The sequence below is a fragment of the Sesamum indicum genome, linkage group LG3 (assembly GCF_000512975.1).
Source record: "Sesamum indicum cultivar Zhongzhi No. 13 linkage group LG3, S_indicum_v1.0, whole genome shotgun sequence".
Lineage (NCBI taxonomy): Eukaryota > Viridiplantae > Streptophyta > Magnoliopsida > Lamiales > Pedaliaceae > Sesamum > Sesamum indicum.
Genome location: NC_026147.1, coordinates 18,132,598 through 18,147,733, shown reverse-complemented (window position 1 = coordinate 18,147,733; position 15,136 = coordinate 18,132,598). Strand labels below are relative to the sequence as shown.

The window sequence follows — 15,136 nt, the reverse complement described above, 5'->3', positions numbered from 1 at the left end:
TTTTTATATTTTTTTATATCACATGGGATCAAAATAAATTCAACCCAATATTTAATGGGTAAAATTTGAATAAAATATATAAGTAATAATTACGGATATTTAACGGGATCAAATCCGGACAAAACTAATAGCCATTCATCGACAAGCCCATTAAAATGGGTTTTGGATAAGGGTTTGGTTGAAAGTGGAAAATTGCTCGTGTTTTTTGTTGGGTTTGGACAAGCTCATTTTTGTTGTATTTTTTTCTTACAAAATGATAAATTGCTTTAATTTAAAAATATATATAGAGATAAATTGTTGTATTTTAGAAAATATATAAAAATAAAATTGTGATTTCTTTTTATAAAAAAATAATGTATTCATTTATAATATTACAGAATAATTGGCTTACATTTTTTCCCATAAAAATCAGTGTATGCAAAAAAATTGAAAAGATACGTTTGGGCTATTACCGCGTAATCTGAGGGCAGCAGCCATAGGTGCGGGCCTTGCGGAGCACAGTACATTATCTACGTAGAAAGCTCATCGCGCTGAGGGCTGCAGCGTCCAACAGCTGCGCGTGGCAAGCAATCGGCAGGTTAGCAGTAATTAAGGTAGATGAGAGTTTAATTAAGGACCCCAAGAACAAACACGTGCACTGCACATATACTCGATCGAGAGTGTAGGCACATTCAACTATTTTAAGTTGGCCCGTATTAAATTCTGGGGCAAATAACGATTTATCCTTATGTTTATTATAAATAAGTAAATTATCTCTCTATAAAAAAAATAGCAATTTACTCTCTATATTTTTTAAAATAAAACAATTTCCCTTTCTTATTTAAGAAGGTAAATTGCTATATTTTAAAAAACATGGGGAGGTAAATTGTTGCGTTTTAGAAAATACAAGGAGGTAAATTGCTAATTTTTTTTTATAAGAAAATAATTTGCTCATTTGCAATACTAAAGGAGGGTTGATCGCATTTTTTCCTTGAATCCTATGATAGACATCTCCAACCCGCTAACTGAAACTCAATAGCCTTCAGTGTGGCCAAGTGGTCAGGTCGTGTGAATATGAATGTACATAGTGTAAAACATGCGAACAAGTTCAACAAAAGATAGATAGGTAATAGAGCATTTTTTTCTCGAGAAGTTCTAGCCGGGACCGGACCCAATCAAACCTGAGCTAATCTTATAGCAAGTGCAATATATTTGCCGTGTGATTGATATACAATTCAAAAAAAGTGACCAATAACATAACAATGTGATACACTTGCTCTATGATTAGTTTGGTTTATTTCGAAGAAAATTTATTATTGCCTATGAATTATAATCATGATAAAGAATATATATTATTCCAAATATTTTCAGCAAGCGTAAAATATTTATGTCCACTTCACTGTCTCGGCTACATAATTATTTTCTACTTGATGCGAGTATTTGTAATTTTTACTTAGAAGTATTCATAATTATGCCAAACTTCAGGAGATGCAACTGTAATTTACCCCTATTATTACTATAACTGTCTTGTGGGTAAATACCATAATCAGCCCCTTAAATTTGTGTTCAAAATCACATTAGTCCCCCATCTTTATTTTCTAATGTTAGCATCCCTAAAACTTAGATTTTGTTTTAGATTAGCCCTTCTGGCCACTTTTCCATGAAAATCTACTCTGAATTCGAATTTTCAACACGGTAAAATGATCAATTCAATCTATTTTTTCTACTTTAGTCCCTTAAATTCTAAAAAATAACATATCGATCATTTTTATGTGGGACAAGTACATTAGTTCCCTCCCAAAATACTCGTTGGTGGTGTTATTTAAGAGCTTGTGCGGACTCCATTAAAATGTGACGAAGAAATAGATGAGAATAAAAAATGCTAAGTTTTATAAGTTATGGGACTAAAAGTGCTAATTTCATTTTAAATGAGATTAAAAATAAAACGTGCCTAATTTATTAAACCAAAAATACTATTTTCCCTAATTGAAGGCAAAATGTCAAATTGTTACTTTATTAAAACCAACAACCTTTGTTAAATATCTCTAATAAGCCTATACTTTATAATATTAATATTGGCCTACCCTAATTCCCACCTCTATTTTTTTTCTCTTCATTCTTTTTTGCCTATATATAGTATGAACAAGTTGGTTATTTTCAAATATTCTATATCCCTTTTCTCCATACTTAAAACAATTGTTACAAGAAACATTTTTGAGTAAAGATGTTGCTCAAATACTTTTCCAATTTGATTTTTGCTTGTTTTATATCTATACTTATAAGTTTTTGTATTTGTGGCGTATCTCAAAAAATAAGATGCCCTGTTCAACCTTTATATCAATTTGGAGATTCAATATCAGATACGGGTAATTCAGTTCGAATTGTCCCTGCACTCCCAGCTAGTCGTCGACCTTATGGCGAAACATTTCCTGGCAAACCTACTGGCCGTTGGTCAGATGGTCGTCTTATAATAGATTATATAGGTTTGTGGCAGTAAAACTGTCTTTCTTCAATTTTATCGGAATGAACTATTAATAAGCATGCCATCTATATAATTATGTACTTATACACATGTTGACAGCCATGGCTCTTGGGCTTCCACTACTAAACCCTTACTTGAACAAGACTGCTTCATTCAGCAATGGAGTGAATTTCGCGGTGGCGTCAGCTACAACACTTGACCCTTCATTTTATTCCGCCAAGGGGATCATCATTCCACCCCTACCCGCTCTTGCTTCTCAATTAAGCTACTTTAAGACATATCTCAGCTCCATTTGTTCCACACCAACAGGTATGCATTAGGAACTTCACTCGGCTTTCAATGAGTCAGGCTTCCCTCAATCGAAATTTATTTTCATGATGCCTAATTTTTTTAATTATGATTCATTGTCATGATTGGTAATAAATAATTATTGATCACGACCGCACAATGATTTTTTGTCATGATATTTTAGAGGGGGGCTAAAAGGTGCCGTGCATGGCAGATGTTTTTACTATAATCCTTAGATGTGGTGAATAATTTTTTTATGGGGAAAATATAGTTTTTTTCATCGATTTTATTTAATTGTGGTTAATAATAGTTATTACCAGATTTTGTTGTCATATATAGCCATTAATTTCTAGCCAATAGTAAATTTTTTCGCAGTGAAAATAGTTATGAGACACTTTTTAAGAACGTTATAAGTAAACATTAGTTTACAACGAACACCACTGAAGTTTGCTATAATTACAAAATATCTCCTTGTTATTTAAAAAATTATAAATACTCTCTTAAAATTAATTATCCTCTTATGACAACTCATTGTAGGAGTGTAATTTATAATTTCTGGGGTATTTGAAAAATTTTGAATATCAAAAAAATATTTATAATTATGAAAAATCTCAGAAAAAACCCCTTATAATTTATCCTAAAAAATAATGTACCATTTTAAAAATGTAAGGTGGTAAACACATGCATAATTTTTACTGATTAACAGAAATAATTTTTTAAAAAGTTCATAGGGAGTTATTCTCTCTATATATAGGACTTATTTTCATAGGGAGTTATATATCTATCTATCTATATATATATATATAGGCATTATTTCTTGCATGACTAATCAATGATCAAACTTTTGTTAATAAAGAGGACCTCGTACATGAAATTTCTTTCCTTATTACTTTATTTGACCGTATGGTTTGTTTCCATATTCTAGTAAATATTTTTACAATAGTAAATTAAGTAGTATAATTGTATAAAATAAGATGCTATCAAGAAATTCAAGGGTAAATTACAAAGTATATATTCCCTGAGATTTATCATAATTATAAATACTTTCTCGATATTTAAAAATTATAAATACCCTAACAAAAATACCGTCTTATAATGAGTTGTCACAAGGTGATTTTATTATAGTATTTGAAATTTTAGAAATATTTATAAATTTTCAAACAAAAAGAAGGTATTTATAATTATGACAAATTTCAGTAAAATTGGTTGTAATTTATCCTAAATTCAGACCGCAAGAGTGGTAATGCCAGAACACAAAACCTTGTTGATGAAGTCATGCAAATTGTTAATTTATGCAATAAGAGGAGTAATTGTTGCATGTGAGTTTGTGATGATTAATGTTTTGTTAATTGTTATCAGATTGTGCTGATAAGCTAAAGGGATCTCTTTTCTTTGTGGGGGAATTTGGATACAACGACATCTACTATCCATATACCCAAGGCAGATCCGTTGAAGAGATCCAAACTACTTTTGTACCTTTAGTAAATCAACTCATTATCAATTCCACCAGAGTAATTTCCCTTTCTGTTTATTTCCTTTGGAAACTTTGGTTTATTATAAAGTAAAACACAATATATAAATTTGACTTTTTTACTTGTGATATTGTAAATGATCAAACTATTTTCTATAAAGGAGTTGATTCAACTTGGTGTTTCCCAAGTTGTAGTTCCTGGAAACTTTCCCCTTGGATGCTTCCCTACTTTTCTGAGTGTCGCCAGGAGGAACCGTTCGACGGCCTACGATGATTTCGGGTGCGCGGAGAGTTTGAATGATCTTACAAGTTATGAAAATAATGATCTGCAAAGAGCTCTGAACTCTCTTAGAATGGAATTTCCTAATACCGTCATACTCTATGCGGACTACTACAATGCTTTTCTATCACTTCTTCGTCAAGCAACCACTTTTGGTCAGTCTTAGTTTTTTTTTTTTTTTTGGTGGATTAAAAAAAATAGAAAAAAAATATAATTTACCCCGTGTGATATGAGAAATGAGCAGAAAAATTACTATAAAGAAAATGACAAATTACCCCCTGTGTTTTAGAAAATGAAGCAAATTACCTCCTATCTAAATTATTAATAAGAGTAATTTGCTGATTCTTTTTTTACGTTACGTATATCATATTAGGGCAAATTGCATCTAACTCAAACAAATACATTTGTTGAAGTTGAAATGAATTTCTTATGTTTTATAGGGTTTGATACTGAAAAGTTGCTGACACCTTGTTGTGGAGATGATGGTGTGTATAGTTATTTACTTCCGACGTTTTGTGGGGGTGTGGGTGTGCCTGTATGCTCTAATCCAAATGTCCGAATACATTGGGATGGCGTACATTTGACGCAAGAGGCTTATCGTCGTATGTCTGAGATTATCATTAGAAACTTGGGGATCAACTACATTCAGTAAAACAATGGTGTAAATCATGATATTGTTTGATGTAAAACAATGTCCTCTTTTGGAGAGGAATAATAATGTATTAGCAAAAAATAAAACCCTCTTTCTTGATCGGATATGAGAATTATTCCACGATCTATATAATTTTTGGCCACGCATATGACATGACACAATTGAGATATCTTGCATATTGAGAAGAATATATTTGACAACATCTTCAATAATATTATGGACATAAAGGGGAAATAGAAGGAAAATTTTAATGAATAGAAGGATTTGGAGAGTATATGTAGCACCCCCTACTCGCTACATCTAATTATCACTATTTCATCCTTTCTTTAATTAGAATTCATTCTATAAGTAATTCTCTTTCAATCTGTAAAATAAATTCTAATTTATCAATATAATATATATCACAAAAGATAATAAATACCACAAAAAGTTTATATTTACCCTCCACAGATGTCATCATGTACATAACCTCAAAGAAAATCATACCACAACTTAAAACACAAATCTCAATAAAAGACCAGAATATTTAATCGCCCAACAACCAAAAACTCTGGCTTCAGATGTCACGGTTGACCCACCTAATTAAGACCACGGCACGACTCGAAGTCCGATGTGGCTAGTCAAAGTGACCTATCTCCTGAAAAGTACGTCGCAAGGAATGAGATGCCTACTCAATAAGTATAGCCAATCAGTCATATGTATACACACAGGCAACAATTCACGTACAAGCAGTTACATTAATTAACAGTCATTAGTCATATAACAACATCAGATATAAGCAGTAATACGTACTCACAACTGTAAATCAATCAACAACATAATATTTGACGTTATCGTTTATTACTAAGGGCCCCACTTACACTAGTTGGAGTATATCAGTCAATGATTTTGCCGGCCGTCATTATCTCATCGTCATATCATATACAACACAGGATACCCGTTGTGTGATATCCACACACTCTTTTACTTCAACTATGTAGCAATATCAACACAGGACATCACAACAAACATGGTACCCCCACACCACCCCAATGTGTAGTTAACAACACAGGATATTTCCCGCTGCCCGAAATACCCCGGTACCCTACGCGCCATGGTACCTAGCTTAATTCACATATTTTCATATCACATTATCATAAACCATTGACTGTGTTCCCAACTAGGTAAGCATCATCTTTTATTTCAATTCACAATCATCATTATGTTCTTTATAATAATTTTCCTCAATAATAACTCCCAATTCGATTTCATACAACAATCAATTATACTATCACGTAATCACACCACTCTCACGTCCAACTGTTACAAACACATATGACACATAGTAGCAAATCCACCGATATTAAGGTAATCTAACAAATAATCCACAACTAATTATATAAACAATCAATATATGAAAGCCACGTATAATAGTATAAAGCCAAGTCCACGATCGCATCCAAGAAACCAATATATATAATATATACAATACTACACATATAGATATATATAAATCCAATTAGCTATACTTATCGTAAATCCCAAAATGCTTCGGTTTCACGAGGGACTGCTCAAACCTCTACTCACGTCCTATAATAAATTATTATACGTATAATCAATATATATAAAATATCGTCAACTCTAAATAAAATATTATATAATATTCATACATTTCCCACCAAATCTTTTAATATTCTATTTATATTAAAGTCCAAACCTCTGTTCCATTTTATTTTAGATAACTACACTTTCTAAGCTTCTCAAACATATATTTAATTACCAATTAATTCATAATAATTCATTTAATCAAACCCCTTATATAATTACAACTATCGTTTTTAATAACATCTATAAATGAGATTATCATCAAAAACCTCATCTTTCCTTTTTAATAACATAATATTCCTTAGATATAATTTTTGAAACATTTCTATAAATTTTCTACCAATTTATCGTTGCAATACAATTTAATTAAACAATAATACATAGAATTACATATTTGGTTAATCATTCCGATGGAATTGTGTAAATTAGCTATAGTAATGATTAATCAAACAAATCTAATAATTTAATTAACCAACTATACCATTTTTATATCAAATGTGATATTCAATTCGACACTAATTTAAATAGCTAAAATCATAAAATACTCTGATTAAATAGTACATCGCTCAATATAAACTATATTCAATAAATAGACTAATTAAATAATATAATTATATAAATTAATAAAAATTAAAATAAAATTTCTTACCTCGTTGCGCGTCAACTGAAGAAAAGAAGCTTTTTAATGGGCCAACAATATATATATATATATGTATATATTAGTCATTGGAATCTTTATATATATATATATTAGAGAGAAACTTAAATAATAAAAAATATATAGAGATAATTACATTCTCCATCTCTAAAAAATTTGATATAATTACACGTAGACCTCATGTGATTTGAAAAATTACATTTAGCACTCCTGATGTTTGCTTCCGTTTAACAAAAAAATCTTTCCGTTAGTCGAAATTTATCAATTTATCGATATTCACAAAAAAATTAAAAAAAATTCGATTAATTTATTAATGACTTATTGCAGGTCAGATAAATCTTTTCATGGTCAAATTACCCTCATACGTCATCACGCATTAATATTGCATGCGAAGAGGTATATATTCACTGGTATAAGGATAATTTAGTCAAAAAAAATTAATTGACATGCAATAAGTCAATAATAAATCAATTGAGAGAAAATATCAATTTTTGTTGATTTATTTTTTGTTAATATTAGCGAATTCAGTTAATTTTGACTAGTGAAAGAACTTACTTATTAAACGAAAACAAACCTAAAAAATGTTAAATATAATTTTTCAAATTATAAAAAATCTATATATAATTATATCAAATGTTAAAAGAATATATAATTATAGAAAATGTTAAAAGAGAAAGTGTAATTAATTATCCCAAACATATAATATGGAGTCGTTGCAGTTACCACTCAATTATGAGATGGGCATCTGTATGTATGACAAAATAGGAAAGAGAGTTGGTGGGATATTAATTTATATATATATATATATATATAAGTTATTTGCTAATTATTAATATAATTTATTTTTTAATTTAATTTTTTTATAAAATACGAAAAATAAATTATTACATTTGATATAATGTTTGTATTCATTTTATAAATTGTTGGATTTATTTCTTTGTGCTCCTTGTTATTTTTTTTTCTTTTGGAAATTATTACTATTGTTTAACTTAATGGAATTTAATTTAGAAAATTTAGACCTTTTTATGTAAATATGTGTTATTTTTTATCTTAATTAATTAACATGCTATATATATGTATATATATATAATATAGTCCAAATTTATAAATTTTTTTAATTCAATCCAATCAATCCAACCAGTATTCAATGATTTATCGAGATCGATCTACCGTCCCATTTTCAAAACATGCTCTAAAAATCATTTTTTATAGGTTAACGAGACAATATATATACATCTATCTCTCTATCATTATATATATATATATATATGTATAAGAAATGTGAGAGTGGACTTTCTAGAGAAAGGGGTGTTGATCACATCATTTCTGCATCTAGACTTGTATTCTTCCATCTCACCCGAAAACCCTCTTGCTTTTTGAGAAATATATGATCATGTCTGTGACAGATCAAAGGTTTGAGTTCCAACGGCCGAGGTTGATTGCCAAGAAAGTCTTGGCCGAGCCCCGGGTTGCGGGTCGGGGTGCAGTCTTCAGAAGAAGCATTGGGAGGTATTCTTCTCATTCTTCTTTCTTGTGCAACTTCTCATCCATAGTTTTGATGAGTATTTGGTGCTTGGAATTTCTCGTGTTTTACAGGCCGGAGTTAGAGTCCCTCGATCCCTTCCTCTTGCTAGATGACTTTTCTCGTAAGCTTTATAATTTGGGATAATTACACTGTTTTTTCTTAAAATTTGATATAATTATACGATGGTCTCTGTAGTTTTGAAAATTATATTTAATACTTTTGATATTGTTTGTCAAATAAGTAGATTCCCCGCCCATTATTCAAATTCATCGAACTTGATAATATTAATAGAAAAATTTAATGAAAAGTCATATGCATCCTAAATTGACTTATTACTGATCTATTGTAGCTAAAATAATTTTTTTTCTAACCAAACTGCCATTATACATCTTCACACGCTGTTGCATGAGGGGAGGTATATCTCCGCTCTTATAAGGATACTAAGTCAATCAGGGATCGAAATGGATTTTCGTTTAATATCTTTTTACTAATGTTAACAAATTCGATGAATTTTGACTAACGGGAATCTCTTTGTTAGACCAAAACTAGCGTTAAGGGTACGAGAAGTAATTTTTAAAATTACATAAAATTTATATATAATTACACCAAATCTCATGTAAGCCTCATAGATTAGGCGTTATTATCACTTTCAACTATGCACTTTTGCTCATCAAATTCTGTGGTTGAATTGGATGGAACTGTATCAAATGGTGACTTGTGAGTTTCTTTGCTTTTCTCATCACTCTAACAATACAGTTTCACCTCCTGCTGGATTCCCCGACCATCCCCACAGAGGTACTCAACCTGAACTCCTATCTCCTCCCATAGTATTTTCAGAAAAATTACAATTTCAGTAGTATGGAGTGGTATCAATCTTAGTCCCGTACGAATCTATATATTTTGTCAAATTTTTTCTTGTAATTTTAAAAAGTTTCGCACATCGAGCACAAAAAAAAAAAAAAAATAGAAAAGTGCATGTGACAAGATAAATTGAGTGCCTTTTTCGGTCATTTCAGCAATTTTTGGCCATTTTTTTCCCTTAATGTGCGAACTTTTCAAAATTACAAGACAAAATTGCCGAAGTGGATTCATAGAGGACTAAAATTGACACCCCTCAAATTTACCGGACTAAGATTGCAATTTTTCCTATTATTTCTCGAACTATTTGAATAACCAGCATAAAGTATATATTGTGTTTTCCATGAATATTGCAGGCTTTGAGACTGTTACATACGTGTTGCAGGTAGTTTGCTGTGTTTTTTAACATTATCAGAATACAAATTCAAAGGCTATTAGTTAGAACTATGAATCTTGGAATTCAAATTTGTTTTTTGTGTATATAGGGAGGGATCAGTCATCAAGATTTTGCTGGTAACAAGGGCATCATACATGCAGGCGACGTGCAGGTACATGATAACTAATAAGTAAATCGGCTCTTCCGTTAGACGAAAACGTCTACTTAAAGCTTGCTCTGAGCTTTCTTGATCGGAATGATGCAGTGGATGACCGCCGGGAGGGGTATGGTTCACTCGGAAATGCCTGCAGGAGAAGGCACTCACACAGGTCTGCAATTGTGGATCAATCTTGCTTCCAAGGATAAGATGTGAGGTTTTTTCTTCGTAATTTTCCTTCAACACACACTCATATCGGTAGGCGTTGCATGAGGGTCTAGTTTAGTTAGGAAAACGGAACAAAATATGTTGGGCAAATCTGTCTTAATTAGTACAAGAAGAGCTTGTTACTTGTGATTTGATCAAGTTCCAACCACTTCTTGTTGTCCTGCAGGATTGAGCCTATGTACCAAGAATTGCTGTCTGATGACATCCCAAAGGCAGAGAAAGAGGGCGTTGAAGTTAAAGTGATTGCAGGGGAAGCAATGGGGGTTCAGTCGTCGCTTTATACTCGAACCCCAACAATGTACCTTGATTTCACTCTAAAACCGAATGCTGAATACCATCAAAGCATCCCGGAACCTTGGAATAGTTTTGTATACATAATTGAAGGAGAAGGGGTGTTCGGGATGCCAAATTCGCAGCCGGCGAAGCGCTCACCACATCTTGGTGTTGGGGCCGGGAGAGGGGGTGAGTATGTGGAACAAGTCCTCCAAGCCATTGAGGTTCATTTTGGGAGGTGGGCTGCCACTGAATGAACCAGTGGTTCAGCATGGCCCTTTTGTGATGAACACACAAGCTGAAATTGACAAGGCCATTGAGGACTATAACTATGCCAAGAATGGGTTTGAAATGGCCAGACAGTGGAGATCTAAGTGAGTATCAACATCCAACATTAATAAGGTCAAAAACCAGATGTTCTTCATATATCTGTCACTTTGAATGCTACTTCTAGCTTGATTTCAAGAACAATAGAATCAAGATTTCTCACTTTCTTCGGTCAACAACTACCGCCCCATCTTCTTGTCTCAGCAGGACTTGGCTTTAGCCCAGTTTTTCAACTATAACCCATTAGTTTTTCTTTCTCATATATAAATATATATAGGGTGAATAGCAATTTAATCCCCTGTGATATTGAAATGAGTACACTACCTCCTCATGAAAAAAATATAGCAATTTACTTCCCTATATTTTTTAAAATGAAACAATTTACCTCCTTATACAGGGAGGTAAATTGCTTCATTTTAAAAATTATAGTGGAGTAAATTGTTATATTTTAAAAAATATAGGGACGTAAATCGCGATTTATTTTCTCATAAGAAGGTAATTTGCTCATTTGCGATATCACAAGGGAATTACTTGCATTTTTTAGGCCCTTCAACTCTTTTTTCTTTTTTTTTAAGCTCATCAAATCTTGTAGCCCATGAATCCTTGTAGCAAAATTAAAGGAAATAACAAGAGAAAGATAATCCCATGTGTCTTTTTATTTTTGGAATAGTACTAAATAAGGAAGAAAGCGTTCTTCCTCAAGCCAATCATGCAAGTAGCTGTTGTAGAGGAAAAAACAATCACAATTTCTCTCGTGCCAAAAGTACTAAATTGATTATGAAATTTATGATTATAATTTATATACATATAGGTTTTAATTTTTTAGGGAAACAGATGAATTTGTTATTAAGAGGCCGAAATTTAGTGGGATCTTTTGCTACATTGCTTGTAGAAGCAACACCAAATGTGGAAATAAAAACACACATTTCTAGTTTTTCTAAATGTGTTATTACACACACAAAAAGAGGAAAGAAAGAATCGTAATGAGGATAATTCAGATGATATTGTTGTTGATCTTGGTCTCGAAAAATCAATTGATGAGATTGATGTTGCAATTGGTGATATGGTCAGAAGAGAGTGTTTGCTAAAAGATATTTGTCAACCAACTAGATAGAAATTCTCTAAAACCGAGAGGATTTAGAGCTACGTGGTTCAAAAGCAATGATTGGTTGGAGTATAATATTGCAAAAAATACAGTATTTTATTTGTATTGCTACCTTTTTAAACAACCAAGAAAAGGTGCAAAACACGGGCTGATGTTTTTTAAAAGATTGGCTTTAGCTATTGGAAGAAGGTAGTCGATGCCTATAAAAACCATGGTGGGATTAGTAATACACATAATTATGCAAGGGCGATAAGTAGAACATTTTATGAATCAAAGACGGAGGAAGCTTGTCGAACTCGAATTATAATTGTTTTAAATGTTGTGAGACTTTTATTACTACAAGGTCTTACTTTTCATGGTTATGATGGATCAGTCGCCTCCTAAGTAGGAAATTTTTTTTGAGATACTTAATTGATATGGGAAGAGGTTGATAGTATTGCAAGTTTGCTTAATGAGATGCACCTGAAGATAATCAAATGACTTCTTCAAAGATACAAAAGGATTTGGTGAGAGCTTGTGCAGCAGAGACAACGTCAAATATTTTCAGTAAGATTGGAGATAGTTATGATTGTGAGGAGCAGATGGCTGTGATTGTGAGGTTTGTTAATAAAAAGGGACAAATTATTGAAAGATTTAGTGGTATTGAACATGTTAGCGATACTTCAGCTCATTTTCTGAAAGAAACTCTAGACGGTATGCTTACTTGTCATGGTTTATTTATTTCTAGATTACGAGATCAAGGATTGATTCTCACTGTCAAAGTTCGTCTACAAAACTTAAGAGATAATGGATGGACGCATTCTTGAAAGAAGTCGAGATACTTTTGTTGTAAAAAAAATCTATTCTAATTTCAAAGATAGAGGATATTATACCTACCGAAGGTTGTTCAAGGCGTGAGGGGAATGGGCAACTTTTCATCACTATTATCATGCTAAGATTTTTCTTGCTGTTATTGATTTAACTGTCGTTGAAAGGAATAATCAGTTTAGTGAGTCATTTACAGAACTACTCATATGCATATCATGTCTTGACTCAACGAACTCCTTTGCCAAATTTGATCATGACATGCTCACTCGTTTTGCTAAGATTTATTCTGATGATATTATTGTTTTATTGAAAGACCAGCTCGAAACATACATTTTCAATAATAAATATCGTCAAAACTAACTTGTGAAAATAGATAGTGTTGAATAGCTTGAATGACTTGATTTGTTACATTGAGTGGTAGATATTTGCTTATATCAGTAAAATGATTTTGCAACATTTCCAAACATTGTCAGGTGACTCAGTTTAATTACCTGCTTACGATTTAAATGATATTATTTCCTTAATCACAAGATACAGTTCATATTACCAAATCATTGGTATTCGTTTCCATTTTTCGCTTAGAGCTAATTTCTATCAGGCTCGAACACTATGAATTTTTTGGGTGCATCATTCTCTTAATACCCATTTTAACCAATCATTCGATCAAAAAGAATAATTTCATACATTATTTTCTTAATAAACCCTATTTAAACATATTTTGAACCGATTATCCATTCAAAACGAATAATTTCGTACATTATTTTAGATCAATCCATTTTATAGACCACAATATTTTTACATAACTTTAATTCAAGACGCAATTTATTTGAAATTTTAGTTAATAATTTCTCTCCAAAAAAATTTTGCCAACAAAGTATTCAAAAAAAAAAAAAAAGAAGAAAAAGATTACGAGAATAATAAAATCTAATTTTCCCAATAAAATATAAATTAATCTAAGTCAAATAAACTCCTAATCCATACACAAATTATTGAAATATATTCTACACGTGATGATTATTTATCACTAGATAATGAACTTATTGCCATACTTTCTCTGCCTATGCCTTAAATAAAATATCTCCTTTTTTATATACTATTTTTCCTTTCAATAATTTTGCTCCATTTTCAGTTATTACTCTTCTCCAATAATGAAAAGGAGAACTGTAATTTTTTTTTAAAAAAAAAAAGATAATTTACAAAGAGTTTTTCGAGATTTGAAAAAATTACAAATGTCGTTATATTTGCGTAATTATTAATATTCTTTATAATTTTAGAGTGAATTACAACTGTCCCTGAGATTTGCCATTACGAATACTCCATCGTTACTTGAAAAATTACGAATACCCCCTCAAATAGAAAATAATTACGTAGCCCCTAGTCAATGAAGTAGACATTACTATTATACACTTATTGATTTTTTTTAAAAAAAATATTTGAAAAAATGTAAAGATATTTGAGGGTAGATATTTATCTATAGTGATTATTAGTTCATAAAAATAATTTTAAAAATTATAAAATATGTAAATTTATAATTTATAATTCGAAAAGGTGTTTTGGTCAGTTCACTATAAAAATTGGATGGAAACTTAACGGAATGGGCTTGTTGTTAGACGGGCGTTAAAATCAGGGGGGTATTTGTAATTTTTCAAACAATCAATAGGTATTTGTAATTATGCCAAATCTCAGAAGAAGTGGTTGTAATTTATTCTTAATTTTAACATCCATCTAATAACTAGTCCATTCGTCCAGTGTATGTTAGAGTTTTTTTCATTTTAACAGTGAATTGAATAAAATATTTTTAAATATTATGAATTATAATTTTAATTTTTTTTTGAAAGAAATTGTGAATCAAAAGGGAAGAAGGAACTTTCACAACATCAATATATTTTACTATTTTTATATAGAAAATAATAAGAACAAATTGAATTTTCAGGTCTTCGTAAAAAAATTAATATAAAAATATATCCAAGATTATGAAGGTATTAGTAATATTTTGAATAATGAGGGTTATTATCGTAAGGGAGCATGCCAGAACAATTATACCCCTAGGCCCCCCGGTGGGGGGGGGGGGGCGGCCCCCCCCTCA

The 15,136-nt window shown here is 31.2% G+C and overlaps 2 protein-coding genes across 2 annotated transcripts; both read left to right on the top strand.

Annotated features, from left to right (window-relative positions):
- On the top strand, positions 2,227-5,184 carry LOC105158738 (acetylajmalan esterase-like). Its single transcript, XM_020692517.1, has 5 exons — positions 2,227-2,462; positions 2,561-2,770; positions 4,109-4,260; positions 4,382-4,655; positions 4,941-5,184. The coding sequence occupies exons 2-5, from the start codon at positions 2,563-2,565 to the stop codon at positions 5,150-5,152; spliced, it is 846 nt and encodes a 281-aa protein (XP_020548176.1). The 5' UTR covers positions 2,227-2,462; positions 2,561-2,562; the 3' UTR covers positions 5,153-5,184.
- On the top strand, positions 8,670-11,398 carry LOC105158694 (pirin-like protein). The gene is given in 8 exon segments (XM_011075532.2): positions 8,670-8,903; positions 8,991-9,040; positions 9,676-9,714; positions 10,134-10,162; positions 10,263-10,325; positions 10,419-10,522; positions 10,705-10,951; positions 10,953-11,398. Coding segments are annotated over 8 exon segments (891 nt in total). The 5' UTR covers positions 8,670-8,781; the 3' UTR covers positions 11,190-11,398.